Here is a 25070-nt window from a genome sequence, read left to right as displayed (position 1 = left end):
TTAAGGGGCTTGGAAGACCAGAAGAAAATCCTTTGCAGAGTTTGTAGAGGAAGGAGGTTTTAGCTAGATCCCTTAGTTTAGGACATCCTATCCCTTAATCCCCACTTCCACCTTACTGTGGTTAAAATGAACCCTTGCCCTGTTTTATAAATCTGTCTAAGAGTCTGAGAAGTGCACTGAGTCCTGTGGGAGAAGCCTTTTAGGCTCTCCTCACTGTGGTTTACCAAGAGACCCTCAATTTTGGTATCTCACAATTAACAAACCATCTATCCAGACTATCTACCTATTTCATTTTTCAGATGATATTGTATCATTTGCTAGACCCTGAAGAGCTTTTTGAATGAGACATAAGAGCTTAAGAAAGTACATGAGGAAGACATATGGTCCAGATTGTGATATGTAGGATGATGGATATCCCACAGGAATGTCATCTTGGACAAATATTTAAGGAAGGAGAATGCAATGGGCTTAGTACTGAGCAGAATAAGAAAAGTGAACAAAATTTCCCTTGTGAAATTGTGCACTGTTTTTAATTACTCCAAACTTCTCCCTGAAACAAATCTCCACCTTTTTAACATCAATACTCTTCTGGTAATAATTCCATGGTAAATAACATACTTTGAAGAATTTAAGTGGATGGTCACACAAACAGAAAGAAAAAGATGCATAACAGTGATATATTTCTAAATTTGTCCCGATTTCTAACCCTAAATTCTTTTCTAACCCTAAATTCGTTTCTAAATTCGTTTCTGACCCTAAATTCGTCCCAATTTCTAACCCTAACCCTAAATTCGTCCATCCATTTCTAAATTCGTTTCTATCATCCTAACCCAAAAAGCAGCATAAAGGATATAGATGTGTGTAGGTAGGGTAATATCATTTCTGATATGCAAAATGGAGAGTAGGATGAGTGACACTCAGCAATTTAGAATTTGGAACCAAGCTAGATTGCCATGAGCCAGCAAGGAGAAGCAGTTACTGGCAGGACTATAAAAAGTAGAAATTTGAACAAGAAGCTCTTTCAGTCCTGAGAAGGGACTTGGGGAGGTTGGTTGGGATTTGGGTAGGCCAAACCAAATCACCTTAGGTTACCTGCATCTTATTCTAATTGCTACCACACCTTCAACTTCTGTGTAAAGCTGTGCTTTACATTCAATCAACTGAACATCAAGGAAGAAGTAACATCAATACTCAAAACAATCTGGTTCAGGCCAAAGTGCCTGGCCTAGCCATGTTGCAACAGAGAGTACAAGCCTCTCCAGGTGACAGTCTCAAACCTGATTACCTTTAATTGACAATACCTAATCATCAGTAGTTTTAGTCAAGCTTTCCTGACACCTCTTTCCTTCAACCTTGTTCCCTTTCCCTAAGTTTGTTATTATTAAATTCTAAACTTATTTAGGTGAATGTCATCATTGCCCTAAGGATCATTGATTATATCCTTGGGTATCTGAGGGAAAGGGACTGCTCAAACTAAAGTTAAGTTGCAGTCAATAGCATTATCCATCAGCTTTGAAGCCAGGACAAGCAATCAAAAAAGCTGTGTGATCTAACCCAACAGCTTCTTATCTGATCACTTATTCCTGGGACACTGTTGTGTTGGAGCTGGGTGTTTAGTTTCAAATATTTCTGTGGGGTCTTGGGGTTCACTACCACAACTTGGTATTCACCTAGGCATTCTCACTCTCACTCAGCTCAGGTCCTCATACCATTTGAAGACCTTGGGCTATCTCTTTATCAGCTAACAACATCAACATAACAGTAGACAGAAGATAGATAAAAAGGTGGATGGATGGGTGGATAGACGAACAGATAGTTATATACATACATATATACATAGAGGCGGGGTGAGAGGAAGAGGGGAAGAGAGAGAGGAGAGGAGAGGAGAGAGAGAGAGAACTGTTGTGAGGGTTATTTAGTTATTAATTTAGTATTAGTGTTGGACCTAGCAGGAAGGGCTGGAGGATTCCAAGATGGAATGAAGAAGCAGGAAGTGTGTTTCTTGCTCTCTGAGAGAGACTCCATAGTGGTTGGGGACATAACTGTTGCTAACCCTGGGAGAACTCAGAGTTAGGGAAAACTGCGTCCAGATTCCCTGGGATCCTGAGAGAGGTGGAGGCTTTCAGCAGTGGACAACAGACCTGCAGAGCAGCACCAAGTGGGGAAGTGGTTTGTGATCTGGTGGACAGCATTGCAAACTCTCTCTCCCTACCTCTGTACCTTGGATCACCTGTCCTGATGGAGTTGACTCCTGGCATCCTGAGACCATCCTTGGATTTACCTTGAGATCCCAATTGAAAGCCATCCTCAGGCCTTTAGCTGAGTTGACCATACCTGGCTGGTACCAGGCTTGGAGGAGCTTTCCCTGTGACTTCAATACTGCTTCCTTTGGGCCATGCCTGGCTTAGGTCAATAGAATAGTATAGTTAAGTCCCTCCCTTGACCTTATGGTTTGTCCTTAGTTGTTAAAAATAGAATCCCTAATACTCATCCTTGTTTATATTTGTTTATTCAATTAAAACTGTTACAACTTTTACCTATTGCCGGCTGGTTACATAGGCCCTAACCTAGGTGAGCTAAGTGACTGTTGGCCAAACTGCCATTCTTGTGACAGTTAACAGCTTGGCAGTAAACCCTGGTCTTCCTATCCTGTTTGGTCCAGACCATCAGACATTCCTGCCTCTCCTTCAACCCAGTGTGAACCCACAAAACCATTTAGATTACATTCTTAATAATCCTCCATTACACAACCAAGGAATAACTGATTGAAAGTCCTTATTCTCATTTGTTAGTCATGAACTGTCAAGAAATCAAGAGAAAAACTATAGAACTCTAGGGAGCTTTCTTCTCAAAAATTTATGGGAAGATGTGGATGTGAGTTGTACTGTATGGATAGGTTATGATCTACTCCATTGGTGGAAATATCCATATTGCTGATATCACAGATCAATCAAAATATTTAAGCAGTGAACGCATGGGTCGGGGTGGACATGATTGAGGATGTGAACTCAAAACTACCACACCAATGCAACTACCAACAATTTGGAAATAGGTCTTGATCAAGGACACATGACAAAACCAGTGGAAATGTGCATCGGTCATGGGTGGGGGGAGTGCAGGGGGTTAAGGGGAAAGTAGGGGCATGAATCATGTAACCATGTTAAAAATGAATATTAATAAATGTTTAAATTAAAAAAAAATATTTAAGCAGATGATGTCTTAAGCACTGTCCCCAACTAGAAATTTATTATTACTAGGCTATTTGTTTTGTTGATCATAAACTAAGACCTTAAATATTTTTACTTCTGCTTTTGAACAGCATTTTATATCAATAGTATGAATAACAATTTTAATGATTAACTACTCCAACTATCATAGTAGCAAGGACTTTTCACGCTGAATACTAGTGAATAGCACCAGAATACTAGTTTTACATGCCTTTTTTTTTACCATTGACAGAGGATTAAATCTTATTAAATTCATTAAAATACTTTCTGATGAAGAGTTTTAATTCAATTTAAGCCTAAAGTTTGACTTCCTCATTATCATGTTGTGTCTATTTGTGATTACAAAATTAAAAGAATTAAAACATAGACAAAATCCTCAAATTTGTTTTCATAGAGATTAAGTTAATCTTTGTTTTACACAGAAGTAAAGTTAAGCTCTAATTTAGTCTATTTAATAAAAATGGAATTACATTGAATCCTTATTATATAACTATCCTTAAGGTACATGTTTATGGAAATACTTGCTTGGCAGAAATTCACTTATTGCAGGATAATTTTTGCATTTTGATTACTAACTTGGATGGGGCAGAGTTGAGGAGAGCAATACTAACTGAATTTATTCTTAATTCACTCTATAAAATAATGTTATAATAAGTTTCAGGGTGGGGGAACTAAATCTATTTTCGCAAACAACCACAGTTACTTTATAGGAATTTGCCACTAGCTTCACAATGTCTTACCTTTGAGTCCTTGGCATAGTAAAGTGTGCGGCCCCGAAGTTTGAAATAACGTTTTTTCCACCTTTGAAAGGAGCTGGTCTGCTTCAATAGTAATCCTTCCTTAATACTGGTCTGTGGAGGTAAGCAAAATAACACAATTGAAGTGATAATGAATACCACCAAATGGCCATTCTTTCCAATAAGATATTTTATCATTCCATTGTAAACGGTTCCTTTATATCATAGTTCTGAGAACATTATTATTTGTGTATTATGTTCTACATACATTGGGTTGTGATACAAAAAAAAACCCATAATATTCTCCTGAATTGAAAAGATGATTCTAAAAAAGTCTTTTCTGGACTTAGGTTAGCTCTGAAATAGTTTAAACCTAGGAAGCTCCTATTTAATTCTTAATCTTCTCCTAGACTGATGAACCCTTAAAAAGTGTGAGTACACAGAGTATGAGGCAGCTAAAACTGATAAACTTTCTTAAGGATTTTCCTAGCCTAAAACATAGACCCTATCCTAACTTGGACCCTCATGACTGCCTCTGGGCACCTGATGATCAAGCTTTGGAATTCACTGAATCATGACTAAGATTATTATTTGTTCATATGTAAAAAGTGTTCTAAGGTGTGCAAAATATGTTTCTCATTACCATGCTGTAAGGTAGGCATTGTAGCTATGATTGATTATACTGATTTTATAAACAAGAAACCTAAGGCTCAGAGATCAAGGAATCACATTTTTGAGCTGGTAGGAAAATTTTACATCATCTAGGGAGGGAAATATCTTATTTTACAGTGTAGTAAACTGAGGCCCAGAAAATTGAAGTGACTTTACCCAAAGTCACATAGTAGCAGAGTTGGGATCCAAAATGTGTCACCATATATGAGGTAGCTGATAAGATACTTTCCTAGTCAACTTTCATTTTCTCCACTTCTCTCACTCATTTCTCAATCCTTTTATAATCTCACTTCCACCCCATCATTCAGTGAAAATTATTCTCTTTCCAAAGGACCAGTCTAACCTGCTCAACTGAATGGCCATTTCTCAATTGTCATCTTTCTTGATCTTTGAAGCTGCTGAATACCCTCTCGTCTGTTGTCTTTGAAACTCTCAGGGTTTTTTGTGAGACTCCTTTCTCTTGGTTCTTCTACTTATCTGACTATTGTCCAGTCTCTGATGAATCATTATCCATATTACATCCCCTTACTTCAAGTTACCTCAAGGCTCCGACCTAGGTCATCTTTTCTCTCTACTCTCCCTCTCTTGGTGAACTCATAAGCTCCAATACTAAACTAAGCAGTATGTCTATTCCAGTGATTCACAGATTTATATAACTTTACTGTTTCTCACCTACAACATTACATCTTCCATTTCTGGAAGTCCTAGTTTTTTGTTTTGTTTTTTTGCCAATCCCACATAACCAACTGCCCTCTGGACACTTCAAAACGGCTTTGTCATAGCCATTCATATTTCAATACGGCCAAAACAAAACACTGCATCAATGTGAACTCAACTCTCTTTCACAACACATATTTAATTAGTTTGTAAGTCTTACAGATTCTATCTCTGCAATATGTCACATAGATATCATTTTAGTTTAGGCCTTTATCTACTGAAATAGCCAGTTGTTGGTGTACCCACTTCAAGTCTCTCCCCTCTCCAATCCATCCTCTGCACAAGTGCGAAGGTGGCTTTCTAAAGCATAGTCTGATCCCCTTATGACAATAAATAAACAAATAACTTACAAAATAAATTGACTCTATTATTTCTGGAGTCAAATATCACTCCTTGGTTTAGCATCTAAAACCTTAAAAATCCAGCTCCAACCCAACTTTCTAAATTTATTATTCATTACTCCCCTTGGCATGTTGTGTGGTCTAGTCAAACTGGACTTCTTGCTTCTCCTCAAACACAAATCTCCATCTTACATCTTTGGGTCTTTGCATAAGCTACTTAACAATTGCATGTGGATTGATTGATTGATTGATTGATTGATTGAATGATTGACTGGTGGTCTTCAGTCACCCAACTATAAAGTACCAGAGCCTACCTTCAGACCAAGGAATCTTACTGATACTAAATCTACTAGCATAGAATTAGATAAATTCACAATCTTATTCAAAGAGATTAGTGAATTAATGAAACATTAATGAATTGTACAGAATAGATTTACAGCTAGAAGTCATCTAGTTCAACTTCATCATTTTACAGGTGAGGAGCTTGCCACTTTAGTGGCAAACTTAGGATTCAAACACACAGATCCTCTGTGACTCCAGATCCAGAGTTCTTTCCATCATACCATACCCTTGGAATTAGGTTTCTAAATGTACATGTGTATGTATGTATCTATAGCTATATTCCATTTAACATTTTTAAATCAATGAGTTCATAGGATCATAGAATTTGAAAGCTGAAGGGACTTTAAAGATTACTTAGACCTAAAACCTTCATTTTACAAATGAGAAAACTGAAACTAGTTAAATATCTTGCTCAAGTCAAACAGGTAGTAAACAGCAGTTGGAATTTAAAATCAGCTCCTCTGACTACAGATTAAACTGTGCTACCTCATCCAATTTAGCTTTAACCTTCTATGACAATAATGTAGATATGGTCAGAAAGGGTACTGCTTAAATTTTAAGATGACACAAAGTTGGGAGGCAGAGGGAGCACATTGAATCAGAATTCAAAACAACGTCAACAGCTAGAAAGCGAGCCAAAAATAATAAAAGGAAGTGGAACAGAGACAAATATAAAATCTTACAGTTAGTTTAAAAATTCAAATGTAAAATTATAGAGTAAGGGAAATGTGGTATGAATATAATTTGACTGAAAAAGACCTGATGACCTGAGGTGACTAGCTCAGAATGCTATATAAATAATAAGGGATAAGCAACTAACCATATAAAGTAGTGGCTAAAAATACTAATGTTATCTTGGGCCACACTAATAGAAATATGGTGACTACATAGAGAAAGGTAACTAACTCTAACCATATGGAATATAGAATAGTGAACTACAGAGAAAAAGTATGCAGAGAAAAAAATTGCCATAGCAGGATATAATCTGTATTGTGTTCCAATTTGCTTGATTTTACTTTACATAAATCAGTATCAGGTCATGTGAAAATTTTTAAACCTAAGAAAACAATCCTAGGGCCAAAACTCCTTTACTCAAAGATATCCCAGGACATGTAGTTCTCCATGGGTAGTCAAGCACAGGACCAAGTATCTCTCCAGTTACATATTTGCATCATTTGTGACCTTATAGTCTGAGATTTTTCTATGCTATTTCTAAAGAAATAACTGGTCAGATACTCATTTTTAGATGCCAGGCACTGTGCTTGACCCTAGGGATACAAGAATAATGCATAAAAAAATCCCTGCCAGAAAAGTATCAACGTCATAACTTGGTTTCTGCCTGTCAGAAAATGTTTTTTCTACACAAAATGGACAACATGGATTCCAGTGGATTTGTGATTACAAATGAAAGCCCTTTTCTCTTTGAAAACATCAGAATATAAACCATTACAAATTTAACAAAGAGGTTTTTTAATTATAAAAAATTTGAGAATTTCAAACTTTAAAGAATATTTTCTTCAATTCATGTGCAGTTCTACAAAAATATTCTAAATATACTAAAGCATGAAAACATAAACTGATTTGAGATCAGAAATAAGCATCCTACAATTAACTAAAAAGTGATCTATCACTTTGCTGTATTCTTTGCAAGGTCTTGTGAGGAAAATACCAGCAAAGAATTCAGAGACCTAGATTCCACTAAACCCTGCCACTAATTAGCTACATAACTTTGAGCAAGCCACTTAATCTGCCTATGTCTCAATTTCCTCATCTGTAAAACATGGGAATCCTTAAAGGACCTTCCAGATTAAAAAAAATATATACTATGATTCTAGACATTTATGATCAATTTAACTACCAACTTTCTATTCAAATGAGAGGTGCAATTATATAAGGAAGAAAAATGCCCCAAACACCTAATAAAATAATACTTTAAGAGGCTAAAAAATTCATAATATATTGAAAAGTAAAATAACTTATAGCACAATGTTAATGATAAACTTTAAATCAAGTTGTACAAAATTATGTAGCTGTGGGGTTGGGGGGCTGTATTTTTATTATCCAATTGCTAAAGGGTCCCAAAATAAATCAAGTTAAAGGAGTAGAACATACTAAACTGAAAAATCACTTTATTTTTACCAAACCCTCTCCATCATTCCATTTTTTAAAAAAAGATGATCATGTAGTTCTCTTGGGCTACTTGGATTTTACTTTGCCACATACTGAAAATTGCATTTTTAAATTTAAGTGATTGAACTATTGCAGAGGGGATGGTAAGAGACAGACAGAGACAGAAAAAGAGAGCAAGACAGAGGCAGAGGCAGAAACATAGCAGAAATAACAAATCAAAGAAAGAAAGAAATTTTGACCTAATCTAAAGTACCTATCATGAAACAAACAAACAAAAAAACCATATATTTATCTATTTCAAGCAGTTGTTATGTCAAGCCCTTTACTTTAGAGAGGAGAAAATGGGTCTCAGAGGTAACTTGGCCCCAAATCATATAAAGAGTAATTGGCAGAACTATGATTTTTAACCCAAATATTCTGAAATCAAATCCAAGGAAAGGCAGAATGGCATAGTAGATGAATGGTCTTGGGTTTAAATTCTAACTTAGTTGCTCATTATCTGAATGACCTTGAGCAAGTCATTTAACCTTCCTGGGCCTCGGTTTCCTCATCTATAAAATGGAGTTAGACTCTTTATTCCCCTAAGGTCTCTTCTAGCTCTAAATTAAGAATGAATCCTATGATTCTATCTACTGCACCATATGTGTCACTAAGAGGATTTGAGGTTTTTATAATTGTGAGTATTTAAGTAACGCACACCAAAGTTTCCATCTATTTAACATACTTGTGATTTAACATACCTATACTCCCTGGTTAACTTGTATGCTATTAGTTTATTTTTCAGTTCAAAAATTAACAAATTAATGATACTCAAAATGAAGGACAGAGACACAAATAGTATGATAAGAAGAAAAAGAAGTAAAGAGGTCTAAATGAGAGACCTTTCCCTCAGATTCACTTTTCCTTGTTTTTAAGTTCTGGTGCTCATTGTAAGGAATAAAAGGAAAAAGAAAGGAAAAAAAGAAGGGGAAATGACAGCTATGTGGCACAGTTGTTGAGTGCTTGTCTTAGAGTTGAGGTCTTGAGTTCAAATCTGATCTCAGACACTTACTAGCTATGTGACCCTGAGCAAGTCACACCATGTTTGCCTCAGTTTCCTCATCTGAAAAATGAGCTAGAGAAGGAAATGGCAAATCACTTCAGTAATCTTTGCCAAGAAAACCCAAACAAGCTCACAAAGAGTTGGATATAAGTAACTGATTAAAGAACAAGTTGTGGGAAAAACATTTTTACTGATATTGGTCCTCCAAAAGATAGAAAAACACTACAAGGCAATGACAATGCATTTTTAATATCTCTGGGAAGAAATTAAGAAAGCAATAATTAAGAATGTCCATTTTAATTAAAGGGGAAGATAGGTGCTGCAGTCAATAGATTAAGTGTACAATCTATATAGTAATCTTTACATATTTGACATATAAATGGAAGATACCTTGCAATTATCCTGCTTATCCAAATAGTGAAATAAACTTATTCAAAATTTCCAAAGAAATCAATTGTTTTCAAGAGATGTTAATTTTTGTTGGAAAAAACACAAATTCAATGCACTATTATTTTTAACATGGTATATTCTAGTTAAAATGTATTGTTGTTGTTGTTCAGTTATTTCAGTCATGTCTGATTTTTCCTAAACCCATTCGGGGATTTTGTGGCAAAATAGTAGCAGGAGCCGATTCAAACCCAGATCTTCCTGATATAAAAGCCAGCTCTCTACTATATATCCTATGTTGCCTCTCAAATTTGGCTACTATGAAAAAAAAGAACAATATAGCAACCAAAGGAAGAGCACTAATAATTTTAGAAAGTTCACTTTAAACTTATCTAATAGGCTTATAAGTTATTGGCTCACATATTTATTAACATCAAACTGAGTAAACTTCAGGGAATATTCAGCAATTCAGATGACAAAGCTCTACTGAAAAAAGTTCTTTTCAATCTTAAGATTACAAATGCTAAAGAAATGAGAAAGTCTACAAGACAGGCTGGCAAGATTATTCTTTCATCACAAAAATCCTAAATTACAAAATTATAATTGAAGCAATGACCCAGAAATTTCACAAACTCAATCTGATGTAACATTTGCTAAGACTAGTGTGGCACAGAGCTATCCAAGGTGCTGAGAACAAAACAGATAAGCCAGTCACTGCCCCCTTGGATCATATAGTCTAATGCAAATGACATATAAAACAGAAAATTATAATAGTAATATTGTAATGTGCAGTATAACATGATATAATAATATAATGCAACAATATTGCAATATGTAGCCAGTCACAATCCCTCTCAGAACATAGTTCCTGCTCTCAAGGAGCTCACCTTCTAAAAGGGAACACAACATGCAATAAAACTAAACATGCACGATCTATATATACAGTGTAAATGGAGGGTAAGTCTCAGAGGAAAACCATTTAGCATTAGTGGTCAGGACTCAGAGACTTGAGAGGCTTCTTGAAGAAAGTATGATTTTTAGCTAAGTCTTAAAGAAGCCAGGGAATCCAGAAAACAGATGATGAGAGAGAGCATTCTAGACATAGGAAACAGCTAGTGAAAAAGCAAGGAACTGAGCAACTCAGTGTCAAGTGTGAGGAACAATTTGCCTCTCCTGAATATTTTATTTGAGAGATCATGGTTCTTCACAAGCTGGTTTTATCATAAACACTCTTTTTCTGATGCTTTTAGCAACTAAACTGTCCACCTACAAAAGGGGCAATACTTTACATCTGGAATATGCTAAATCTTTATCATCAGCTCTTAGAATTCCTTGCTTCCTTAAAGAACAGTCCAGGTACCACCTATTAAATATACCCTGCTTTGATCTCTACCCAACACCCAGTCATTATTGCATTCTGCTTCTAGAACTCAAAGTGAGGAGGTGGTAGGGATGATGGACAGTGGAGGAAGTAGGGTTTGGAGCTAATGGCCAGGAAGTGAGGTGAAGGTCTAGTCCATGTAAGACAAATGATGGCTGGCACCTCAGAGTTGGAAGATGCCTCCAAGGTCATCTTATCATGATCCCTTCCATGAAGAAGAATGTTCCTTAGCAATTTCCTCCACCTACTCCTACAAAGAAGCTAAGTTACCAACCACTTGAAGATTGCAGAGATAAAAGATTAACTGCCTTCCAAATCAAGTCAAGTCAAATCTGGTTGAGGAAAAGGAACTTACAATGTGCCTTCTCTGTTCTAGAAACTGTACTAAGGTTTTAAAAGCATTACTTTTCATTTTGACCAGCTCTCATTGTTTAAAAGTATTTATAAGCAATTAAAAACAAATAAATCTTTATACCTAAGAATTCTTTTTAAATGAGCCTACTTCATACAACAGAACAACAAAATCTGGTCTTTAAGAATAGGCTCTGATATGAAATTTTCTCTTGGTGCAATTTATTATAAAATGGGCTTGCCAAGGTAGACCTTCTCTATGTAGGTAAAGAGCCAAAAGAAACCTGACACTGAACTGGGGTTTTATGGCTTATGCTGTCCAAGTCTGGCACTGAGAAAAAGCTGCAAGGACTCATGAATGTGATAAATCATTTTTATTCAGTAAACATGCCTTTTAAAATGGCATAATACACTAGTCAGAAGCCTTTCTTTCATGCCCATATTTCAGCATTAAATGAGTTCTAAGTTTCAGTAACTTCATAAGGAAAAAAATGTTGCTTCTAAATTTTTTTAAAGTTACAAACAGGAAAAATAAGGAATTAGACGAAGTGCTAAAATAATGGGAATAAAACTCTGCAATACCTAGAGGCTTCCCCCATGCTGGATAGAGCCTATGAAAAGTATCTATATAGGAGAACATTTGTCCAAGGATCACCCAAGGATAGAATGATTGTGATATGCACAAATAAAGTGAATAACTATCATCAAGGAGATGCAGTATGAGCAGATAATCCAGGTTACACTGGTAACAAACTGTGAGAAGTATACACAGACATTAGTGTTTTGACCAAACAAAATACAGTAATGAAGTGATTCATATCTACTGGCACATATAATTATTATTGTTAGGCGGCAATCAAGGATAAATAATAAACAGTTAATATAAATGTCTGTAATTAGTATTACCTTTATATAGTTAAAGCTGATAATTAGTTTTGCTTTTCTTTGTTAATTCTCCAGTATTTATTATCATTATCAATAATTTCCCTTCACACTATTTACCACTTACTTACTATGATCATCAAATAACACACATAAATTTTTTTTCAAAATCTTATTACCTAAAGGTTGAGTTTTCTTTGTGTCTGACTTTTGTTTCTGTAAAGAGTGAGCTTTGTCCATTTTTCCCTATCACCCCAGAGCTTTTCTAGGCTTTCCCATTCCCCAACTAGAGACCTTGTTTCCTTCCCTGCACCTCAACTGGGACCAAAATTTGGGAGTGTTCGGCTGTAGGGTACCTGTCCAGAGGGCAAGAGCATTTTACCATTTAGTGTAAATGAAAGCTCATCTTGGAAGAAAGGCACTAGTAGTGAGGAGAGAGGAAGGTGCCATATAAGGCCTCCTGCAGGAGGTGGAATTTGAGCTGAGTTTTGAAGGAAGCCAGAGAAGCAGGCAGCAGCAGTGATGAGTGTAAGCATTCAGGCATGGAATATAAGTAATAAAAAAAACAAGGAGTCGGCAAGGTGGTATGTAGTGAGTGAGGAACACCATTGAGGGCAGTGTCACCAGACTATGAAATGGAGGGAATTCAAGTTTTCTATGCATATAGTTGTTTGCATGTGGTCTTCCCCATTTGAATTTTAACTCTTTTGAGGGAAGGGCCCTGTTTTTTGCCTTTCTTTATATCTCCAGAACTTAGAATACGGCTTGACACAGTTAAGTGTTTAATAAATATTTTATTATTTTTTATATAAAAGTATTTTATTTATTAAATGCCTACTTGACAAGAATTATTCTCTAGCCATATCTCTCCTATCCTCTACTTATGCTAGATGTAATCTATCTTAAGTGCTTAGCAAATTTTAATTACTTAATTAGTGTTAGTTATTATTACTAAAGATTACGGGATGGGGATGGGAAAGTGCCAATTTAGGCACTCTCCCACCACTTCTAACCTAGCTCAGCCAATTCCCCTAAAAAAGGCAAAATTAAGGCAGCTTTCACATCAGAATAAGCCATACCCTATCACAGAATTTCAGGGCTAAGAAAAGATTTATTCACTCCCGACAAAATATTGCTCAGCTTTCTTACTACAACTCAAATGTATTTAATTAGGAGACAAACTTTTATGTTTCACAATTACACCTGGGATAATTAATATACTTTTATGAATAAATTTTCATCAAAGTGAAAAGAAAAATACCAGATTTATATTTTATTAAGAAAAATAATCATAAATCAGGCAGACACTTGTCACATGAGTGGAGGTTTAGTGGGGAGGACAGAAATAAGAAGAGATGTCACTAAGAAAGAACAGAATGAAGACTGGGAACAGCCCCCCTTATTTAACATTATCTAGAAGGAAATTACTACATTCCCTAGTTGACCACTTATGAGAAACAAACGGAAAAATTCTAGCTGTAAGACACAGAAATATGATTCATACCTAGCATGTTTGATGTCTACCTTAGGTTTGAGGCTATCACGAATCTAAAGACTCTCAAAACACATTTTTAAAAAAGGAAACAATTTCTTTAGTCTCTTTTTTTTCTTTAATCATTATCTGCTATTGTTACTTTCTATCACCTACTTGTCACAATACATGAATATATATTTGTAAAGTCTTTAAGAAAGCTGTCTTTCCTTCTCAGGAGACATTATGCAATGTTGCACAGTAGGTGCTGAAGAAATGTTGCTAAATCAAATTGAAGCTGTGATTTTCACATTAAATGTTAATCTCATGATAAGTTCCTGTACACATAACTGGGGAACTAACTTCTAAACCTGACTTCTTATGAAAAAGAGCACCATTTTAAATGATGAACTGGAAATAATCCCCAAAGTCTAACAGCCAGTTGAGAGAAAAGCACATGAAAATCCTGAAACTATCTCAATGTGAAGAAGCCTGTATATAATACCACAGCAATAAGCAGTAAGGGAGATATATTTCAGGTCACTACTTCATGTTGGTTCCATCTTTCAGGAAGAATAGATTGGTTTTGCACGTGTTTGTAGAATGAAGTCCACGTATTGCTAGTTCCACATATTTGGGTACTCTGTCCTGAAGAGAATCTTGATAATCTTTTATGAAGTATTACTTACTGTGAAGCTCATGGAATAGGTATTACTTTTATTACATTTTTTTCAACATTAAGCAATAATACCAAGTAGTAGGTTACTTCCTTCTAATTAAAAGGAATTCATTATGGATATTTATGCCTTAAATTCTGTTTTATGTCTCTGCTTTGGTTTTTGCCTTTTGGAAAAATTAGGGCACAGAGACATGGTCAAGCAAGAGCTTCTACTGCAGTTAAAAAACATACTGAGTAGCAAACATGAAATGAAAGATTAATTAAAACTCCAAATATGATACTGAATTACTGGTCACTACTGGTCTGCAGTCATTTCTTCATCTGCTGTCTGCTCTCAAGCTATCACCTTCATTCTCTCCCAGTGGGCCTTTGGAGTTTGCCACTGAATCTCCTGGTCTTGATAAATGGCATTTGTCTTACCTTGTTGAAGCCTAAGCCTCCAGAATGTTTTCTAGATGTTTCCTCACTACAGCTAGTATAAATAAGATGAAAATGAACATGAAAGTCAGAACTTGAAACTACTACTTTAATTGGGGGGAAAAAAAGACAAAAGCAAACTGGGCATCAAGGTATCTCTGTCTAGTCTAGTCACTAGTTCCCTGAGTTTTCATTTCCTCATCTGTCAATACAGGCATATCTCATTTTATTTCACATTACTTTATTGCACTTTACAGTTGCTGCTTTTTTTTTTTAACAAAATGAAGATTTGTGGCAACCTCACCTCAGGTTTACTTAAATAACATCTTCGGCTTCAAATTCCTACTCTGTAATATGGCAGTGGGTGAAGGACAGTTAGACTAGATAATCTCTAAGGTTCCTAATCAGTTATAAAGTTTCTATGATTCAAAGATAACTTAATATGCAACATCTCTTAAACTTACAAAATGTCTTATTTTTTTATTATGATAAAAATTATAAAATAACTATCATTTTTAATTTTTTGGCTAGTTATAATACTTCTTATGTCATAATAAGCATTTATTCATAAATGCCAATAATGTGCCATGATAGTATCAAAAATAATTATTTTTTCTAATATTAGGTATGCCTATCTATATGCAAATATAAATATAATGCATTTCAAAGAAAATATAATTTGGGATTTTTCAGGCCACTATTCAAACTCCATTCATATAAACCTCCAAAACATTTAATTGTCCTTTCTTAACTTTATAATTTAAAGTCAAATAATAGAGCATAAATAATTATTTAATGAACTTTACAATGGTTCAGCTACTAGATTTTCTATAGAAATTTCAAATTATCTCTTCCTAATCACTAATATGGATGCTTCAAAAGAGAAACCACAATATTTATAATGAACTACTCTGGTAATTTTGTCAAAGGAGTATTTAGAAATTCATTTTCATATATAATGAACTACCACTAATTACCACAAGGTGGTGGTGGTGGTATGATAATGCTCCAATGTATTTCATTTCCACCTTGGGCTTTATCCTTAAACATGAGGAGGAGTTTTTGTTTTGTTTTTGAGAAAAGAGCTACCTCCTATAATTCCCATAATGTACGTAAGTAATATAATTTAAATGGAACAAAATCAAGCTCTCCATATCTAGAATGGAAAATGATAATGGAATGTGTTGTCTTCTGTTTAATATATCAATAAGATAATAATTAGCTAGCCTCACCACTCATATCTTAAATTAGCTGCTAGAATAATCTTCCTGGATATTTACATCCAACATATCATTACCCATTTAAGAAATTATAGTGCTTTCCTAATGATAAAACATACTGAATCCACACACACACCTCTTTCTTAAATTAAAGGACTCCTATCAATTCTATTCTACCATTCCTCCTCCCACCTTCTCACCAACATGATTTCTTACATTAATCTGCTTCTTTTCCTATCAGTAAATCAATGCACATATGGCTTGGTCAGTTCTACTTTAACGCCTTTACAAATGCCTTCTCAAGTAAATCCTCTAGATTAGAGTCCTATAAATCAGTTACTCACTCCTTTTTCAAACCACAGCTCAAACATATTTTATCCAGGCAATCATGTCGAATGAGTCCATCCCTTTCTGACTATCTTGGTATCATTGTCTTGTTAGGACTTTGTGAAATTGAATCCCAATTGTGCTCCTTAAATGTTCTTAAGTCCTTTTCATCTGGATGTGCTGAGTAGATCCCCAGCCAGAATTAAAATACATTCTATTTCTATATCCCAATATGTTTGGAAACAGGAATCTCTAAGTGAATATTGTTAACGAGAAAAACAAAAATTTCCAATGTAAGATTTATCCTTTCATTACATCTGTACAACATAGTATATAGAAATTTAATCTTCAAACAATCTAGATATTATTTACAACAGCAAAACCTAAATAAACACCAAAGTGGTATGTGCTAGATTCAGGAGCAAAGAGCCTGCAGGCCCTACTACATCTCCTTTTGACTTCTACATTTGACCATCAGGTCACCTGGTCTCCATGAAAGGGCCAAAGATTTATCAGCTAGCCTGCTGAGGCTTCCCCAGAATTCTTTTTACTCACACCCTCTACTTCTAATCAGGGAATGGAAATCAACAGTATTATTGCACAGGGAAAAGCATGACAATATATTGTCCTATGGTTCCACTCAGAATCCCTGTATTTCAGAGTTTCAGGTTGCTGAGATAGAAACTCCCTTTCTGTGCTAGGATTCCCAGCTTCTACATCCCAACTATGTTATCTCTATCCTTCCCACTTTATATATATATATATATATATATACATATACATATATATCATTTTATCTTCCTCTTCCTTTATATGTAGATTCAAACTCCAAAACATCTCTATGAAAGCCCAATCTATTGTTGAAAAACTTCTTTTTATAGAAGACATCTTCTACTCATGCTCCTGTGGAATGTACTGATACCTCTTCTTGTAATTATGGAAGCCTAACTCCCCCAGAAGACATTGCACCTGCAGGACTCCTGTGCCTTCATTTATGACACTTGCCCTCACTAACACATCAGGAGCACCAAAAGTCATGCTTTTTGCTCCTCACTGCTACTTCCAGACCCTCCTCTAACATCTTCAGTCTGTAGCCTTTATTAAAGTTCACACTAACCAGATATTTGGTATCATTTCATTCAAATTCTGGTGGCCATGATCTACCACCTATGACATTAATCTGCTTTCTCAAGGAATTCAGTACCTGTCTTACAACTGTCTCCAATTTTAACCCCTGCCTTTATTCTTGAGAATTTTCATTTATATGCTGATATCTCTTCAAATGCTCTTGCTTTTCAATTTATCAACCACAACTCCCATAAGTTATAGACAGGTTCAATCCATAATGGCCACAAAAAGGAATAGTCATTTCCTTGTTCTTGTCATCACCCAGTAGTGATCTACCTCCACAATCCAGAACTGAACTTCCTCTACCTGAGCACAACCTTTAGTCCTTCCAACTACTCCTGTGTTTCATACATGTTATATCTAGTCTATAGCTTGTTGATCAAGTCAAGCAACTCCTATGTAATGGGAACTGTGCTGAGAGATAGGGATACAAAGGCAAACAAAAATTCCTGCTTTTCAGGGTAATTTAATCCTCTAATGGGGAAACAGCATGCAAGCAATTATATAAAAGTAAGACACATGCATAAATTGAATAAATTTATATAGACACTTATATGTAATTGAATAAATAATACATAAATGAGCAAGGATAATTGAAGATATTCTGATTACCATCTTCACCACAAATTCTAGTCAGAAAAAGTTGTCTAATCTGTGCCTACTTGCTTTCCTAGGCCAATGATTCTCCTCTTGATTCACTTTCCCTCCTTCAAAATCTTGATTCTTTAAGATAACTAGCTCAATTTCACATTATTCTCTACCCTTCAGCTCTTTGCCCTCTTGCCCATTGCCATTCATCCCTTTCTAAACCACAATCTAAATTATGCTCACCATATACATTTTCTATTTCTGCTCACCTATTGTTGAATGCCAGAGAAAGAAGCACACATATAAATTGATATTACATTCTGACAAGACAATCTTTTTATTTAAACATTTAGTCACAGCATTTCCTTTATATCACACTCTACAGTATCTGCACAAAATTTTCTCTTATATCTTCATACCCCCCAATACCACCACTTTCCTTCTCCTCTCAATAAAGAACATCACTTTATACTCCATTTTTTTAAACCTGGGACATGTATTATGAGCTCCTTCTCCTTCCCAGTTCTAAACTTCACATCACTTAAGCAGCATCTTCTATTCTCTCCTCTTTTGCAGTAGTTTTAAAAGAAAAAGTGGCCCTTTGCCACACCAAGCCCAAGCCTTTTACTTATGTCCTTGATCCTCTCCCCTCCCATCTCCTCTGAATGCTTCCTCCTTTCACTACCAAAATTTCAGTATTGTTACTCAATGACTCTTTCCCTATTGTTTAGAATCAAGCCCAGATTTCTATCTTCTTTTAAAAAATATTCATTTTATCTCAGCATTCCCTCAACTATTGTCCTATGCCTCCCCCCTTACCTTTTCCTGGTAGAATCCCTAGCTAAATTCACAGTTCAGCTCAAAGATCATCCCCTTAAATGGTCATTAGTGATCTCCCCATCAAGTTGCCAGTGCCATTCCATATCTTGAAATTACTTTCTTTATCTTGCGTGTATTTGGCATTTACTTTGCTGTGTACCTGTTGTTCCTTCCCAATAGTATGAAACTCCTAAAAGTAGGGACAAATTCATTTTTGTCTTTGTATCCCTAGGGCCTAACACAGATCCTGGCATAAAAGATGTGCATAATAAATACTTGATTAATTTTTAAATCAATATATGTTTTCATGTGATCCAATTTGTAAACATTGATGGAAATATGTAGAAGAGGGCTGCATTAGGTCTATGTTTAATTTAAATGTTTTCTTTAGTTCCCTTTCTCAAGATTTTTAGTGGATATATAAATATTATATTATGCCATATTGTCAACAAAAAGAAAGGCAAATTTCAAAATGACTATGGCTTCATTTAAGTGATGAATAAGAAACACTTGTCCTTTTAATACTCCATCACCATAGCCTAAAGATACATACGCACATACCTACAGTTATCTCAGTTATGCATTCATCATCATACTCCAAGTTCTATCAAACTTGGAAAATAACTAGCTCACCCAAAAGCAGGTAAAATGAACTACATATTTTGTAGTTGATGCAGTTGCATAAATATTTCCCCTTTCCACTCACCCACCATCATTTAGACCTGACTCTTCTGTCTATGGTACTGAAAAATCTTCTTCAGCAATACACATGGCCAAGTATCCAGTTGGTCACACCAACTATTGCCATCTCTATCATTAAACCAGGGAAAATGAGGGAGATGAGACTAAACAAAATTTCTTCACTCTGGCAATTGTAATCGCAGATGACTAAATACTATGGTAAGAATCAAGCTGAATAAATTACAAAGAAAAGATTCATATTTCATACATTTCTCAATGTCTCTTAAATTTCAAGACCTGAACAATCCCTGTGACTTACAATATTACCCTAACGGAGGCTTCTGCAAGATGGGTCACTCCTGACCCACTGCTACAAAATGATGAATAAGTTAAGATGGGACCACATTACAAATTCAATTAGGCAATAAGTTAGCAAAGATTTAAGCACTTTTTATTTGCCCATCATTATGCTAAAGGCAAGAACTACAAAGAAAAGCAAATAATAATCATTATTATTTCCTGACCTCGAGGAACATACATTCTAATAAAGGAGATATATAAAGATCTAGGTACATACATGACAAGGTGAAGGAGATTAAATTTGATTCACTAGATAATGGAATGCCATTGTTGTTTCTAAATCAGGGAAGAACATGATGAAAGTAGCCTATGAAGAAAGTGAGTAGATAGCAAGTATTCAAGGGGAAGAGTGGCTGGGGGTCTTAATCTAAGTATGAAGTAACAAGGACTATATTAGAGTAGTAGCAAGAGAAACAGAGAAGAAAGACATAACTTACATATTTTAGTGCTTTATGGAGATGGTGTTTCATTTGTTCTTCGCAACAATTTTAGGAGAAAGATTATTTAATAGATGAGCAAATTAAGGCTCAAAGAGATTAAGTCAGAGTTTCCTAAGTTTTTTTTGGTGTCATGGACCCTTTTGGCAGTCTGATGAAGCCTATGGATCCCTTTTCTGAAAAAAGGTTTTTAAATGCATAAAAGAAAATACATAGGATTATGAAAGAAACCAATTATATTAAAATATAGCTATAAAAATATTCTTAAAGAAGTTCACAGATCCCCAAAATAAGAACTCCTGGGTTAAATAATTTGTCTAAAATCATGCAGCTAATTAGTGGAAAAGCTAAGCCTGGAGCCCTGATCTTTGGTCTTCAAGTTCAATGTTTATTCTTTTAAATCATAAGATAAGAATGTAGAAAAGAGATCATATGATCAGCAAGATAGCAAAGTAGTTGTTTTCCCTAAAACTCCCCAAAACCTTATTTAAAAAAGTAAACATCAGATAATAGAATAACAAGAGCTGAATTCACAAGATAAAACAGAAACATTACAAGGTAAAAGCCTCAGGAAATAACATTGGAGAACAAATACTCAGAGCTCCCCCTCAATGTACCCAAAATTTAACCAATATTGGGCATGGGCAGTAGAATTAATTATATAACCTCTGAGCTTTAAAGTGTGGCTATGAAGATTACAACTCACCCCACCTCCTCTCCCCAGTGTGAGTGTCTCAAACTGAACCCCAACTTTATAATGTCCTCAAAAGGTGACAATCACTGTTTCAGGCCAGACACACAAAAGCGAAGGAGAGGAATTGGAGATGGGGACAGCTCAGTGAAGACACAGATGGCAGGCAGAGATGATTATAGAGAGGAAGAAGTTTCTGTTTCTGGCCCAGTAAAGGGGGCTAGAAATCCAGGTAGGGTTAGTCCTCTCCTTGCCCCACTCCCCACCCTCACAGTTTACTCTGCTCAGGTAACTGGGTTAGGGACCCAAACTCCTAGAGAAGTGACATAGCCTGAGGCAGAGGGGCAAAAAGGAGGAGCAACAGTGGAACCCAATGCAAAAGCAGAAGGGCATAGTGATGTCAAAGAATGAGTGAGAAAACCAGAGACAAGTGATTAGGAATATAAGAAAAATACCGAAAGATCAAAAGTCTAAAGGAGAAAAAAAAGGCTAAACTTACTTTATTTTTTCTTGAAGTTGTTTTGTATGTGTTTTCTTTTGTGTTTTTCTTTTTTTAATTTTTTTTATTATATACTTAGTAACTACCACCACCACCAAAAAACATTTAACTAAACAAATGCATAAAAAAGATGATGTGCAAAACCACTAATGCCACATTATTTGCAATTTGTTTAAAATATGTAAATTATATATGTGCTAATATAAACATCCTCTGCTTTTGTTTCCTTTGGATTTGTTTTATTTGGATGCTTTTTTCTCTTGACTTTGTGGCTATTTTTTAAAATGTAGTCATGGTATGTATTATTCTTATTCTCTTTTCATATATTTCCGTTATTTTCTTTGTATTTCCAAAATTTTTTATTTCAATAATAAAATAAAATCCATTATATTTAAATATTCCGATCCATTCAGGCATTTCTCATATTCCTTGCATTTGTGTTATTTCCAGTTATTTTATTATAACAAATAAAGCTTCCTATAAGGCAGTATAGCTTATATATTATAACTTATCATTTCCATGTTCAAAATGCCCTTCCGATTACTAAACCATATCCACTCTGAAGAGTACAAAGTAGGAAGTTCTAATGTATAAGGGGAATTTTCTATTTTAAAACTTAATTTTGCTAAATATTTTCCAATTACTTGTAAAAAACTTTTAACATTCATTTTTTAAAATTTAGAATTTATTTGTTACAAAAAAATTTTTTGTGTCATTTATTCACAGTTTAGATATAACACATACTTGCCCAGCTATATGTGAAAAGTCTTTTTTCAAGCATATAAATATGGAAATGGATCACATTACCTGCATGACTTATCCAATCACAACATTTCATTGCATTATTTAGACCACAGGAGAGCAGTAGTATGCCAAAAATCTCAAGGAAAGGGTTGTCTGGCACTTGTTCTTTTTTGGAAGTGCAAAGAATCATAGTCCTAGTGGGTTTTTTCCCCCTAATTTCTTTTCTGAATTCACATCTACAGTGATGGCTCTCCAAGCATGGTCAGCAGAGAATTCATGGGTAGCAGGGATCTTCAATATATTTCAGATGTTAGAATTTAGAATATATCAGTAATTGTACTTTAATTGTGACTTTTTAAAAAATTGATAGTATAGTTATGATATTTAACAAAAACAGACATTGGAATCTAATATAATTTCATTCTTCTCACTAATTAATTCCAGTGGTGTTTTGTTAGAGAAATGTTAAATGCAAAATAATAACACACACACACACACACACACACACACACACACACACCCCAGGTAAATAAAAAACAAAACCGGATGGTAACAGTATTTGAACTATCATAGTTTCAGTGTTACCCAGTTAGTGGTTATACATAAAAGAAAAAGATCAAGTGTTAATCATGTACCATCTACTAACAAATTAAAACATATAATACATAATTAATCTTTTTACTATAATGTTGCATTATTATATGAGGAAAGAGATTTCTTTAGCTTTTTACTAACAAGCAGGAAGTGATAAAAGTAGATAGTTCAAGACAAAAAAAGTAATACTAATTATCAGTAACTTACAAATCCAAATAAATGATATAATACTGAAAATCATTATTCCCCTGCTTCAGTATTACAAATGTCCCTCATCTTAGTGAATCAGCTTTCCTGATTTCTTTTTGAATTCTCATCTTAATTTTAAATGAAAAAAAAAATGTTCATCAAGAGCTTATATCATGTGTAAAGGACTGCACTAGAAAAATAATCTACAGGAAAAATTCTAGATAAATATTCAACTTTGCATTTGGAGATTCCCATTTCTCCTTTCTGCTGTGTTTTTAACTTTTCTTTTCCTCTTCCTTTTCTTCCTCTCCCACTAATCTTAAACTATACCTTAAGTACCAAGAATCATGTCTGACTAATAAAAAGTACCTGCTAAACTCATTCAGATTGCTGTGTAATGGATAGAGTACTGGGGTTGGAGTCAGGAAGGCTCATCTTCACAAGTTCTTATCTGGCCTCAGACCCCCTGATGTTGGGCAAATCACTTAAATCTATTTGCTTTAATTTCTTCATTTCTTCAAATGAGCAGGAGAAAGAAATGGCAAACAATTTCAAGATCTGCCAAGAAAACCCCAAATGAAGTTCTGAAGAGTCATCTTCAAAATTAGAATTTTACTAACATAAAGTTATAAAAGCATAAAGCACTTAATAAATGTAATAATATTGTATTTATCCTCCCAGAAAGAGACAAAAAGAGTAAAACACTATTAGGCATTAAGAATACAATGATATATAGATGAGATTGCTCTGAGGAAGCTCAGAAGATTATAGGGAGGAATGATATGTACTCAAATAAAATAGAAAGGCCCTCAAAGACAAAGACAAGATGTGGCCTGTGCTAGGTGTATCAAATTACCCCTAGTACCTCAACTGCCAATTCCTTTCAGATTTCAAAAAGATGTCCAAGAAACCTAAAGCCAAGAGTCCTAAGTACAACTCTAAGTATGTCTAAGTACAACATAGTCTTGCCATCTCGACAACCACTATTGGTTTTTGTGAGTCTCTAATTAAATAGCATGGAAAGTGTTTTCACTTAAAGAGCTCTAGAAATAATAGTTATTTACTAAAGACCCTAAAAAGCTCCCATCACCAAAGTTCTTAGAACACTGAAAAAATTCAACATTAGAAAGTAAGGAGCTTATTTACCAATGTCAATAGAATTTAAGAAGTTGCATTATCATCTGCTTTTTTTTTTTTAACCTTTCCTTTCATCTTAGCATCATGTCTAAAATAGAAGAGTGACAAAGGCTGGGCAATTGGGATCAAATGACTTGCCCAGGATCATATCCCAGGAAGTCCAAGATGCCAGATTTAAACTCAGGTCCTCCTGACTCCAGGTCTGGAGCTCTATCCATGGTGCTACCTTTTTAGCACCTTTGCCTCCAGTACCATCTGCTTCCTTGGGCAGCACCCTAAGGGAACAAGTAAGAGAATAGAATAAGCATTTATTAAGTATCTACTCCATGCTGGATATCTGCTAAGAACTTTACATATATCTCATTTGATCCTCATAACAGCCCAGAGGTAGGTACTATTATTTTCCCCATTTTATGGCTGGGGAAGCTGAAGTAGCCAAAAGTTACGAGATTTGTCCAGGATCACACAGCTAGTAAATGTCTGAAGTCACATTTGAAAACAGGTCTTTCTGACTCCAGGCCCAGCACATGAATCACCAGAACATCTAAAAGATTCCCCTGACAATATTTAAGACATCACCCTTGGCTAATAGAGAGGGATGGAAAAGGATGAAAGTAATCATGATATCATAGATTTAGAGCTGGAAGGGATTTTGGAGGACATCATTTCTAACCTTTCATTTTCTCAGTGAGGCTTTAAGGACAACTCTCTGTCTACTTGTCATGTTTCCTCATTTAAAACACAACTTTTGGTTTCCGGGTTAAGATGGCGGCACAGTAAGAAGCAGCTCTAAACCTCTCCTGACCGAAACACACAAAACTCCTCAAGGGGACATAAAAACAAGTCCAGACGAACGGAGGAACCCCACAACAGGGCACAG

General features: G+C 35.1%; 1 protein-coding gene across 1 annotated transcript in view; it reads right to left on the bottom strand.

Moving 5' to 3' along the window:
* Positions 1–25070, bottom strand: part of DGKH (diacylglycerol kinase eta) — a 227285-nt gene that overhangs the window by 126089 nt on the left and 76126 nt on the right. Inside the window, exon 3 of the mRNA XM_044670616.1 lies at positions 3968–4078. Coding sequence (XP_044526551.1) covers positions 3968–4078 — 111 coding nt within the window. The remainder of the gene's footprint in view (positions 1–3967; positions 4079–25070) is intronic.

The sequence above is a fragment of the Gracilinanus agilis genome, chromosome 3 (genome assembly GCF_016433145.1).
Source record: "Gracilinanus agilis isolate LMUSP501 chromosome 3, AgileGrace, whole genome shotgun sequence".
NCBI classification, from domain to species: Eukaryota; Metazoa; Chordata; class Mammalia; order Didelphimorphia; family Didelphidae; genus Gracilinanus; species Gracilinanus agilis.
Note: the sequence above shows the minus strand (reverse complement) of the source record. Positions and strands in the feature narration are given on the sequence as shown.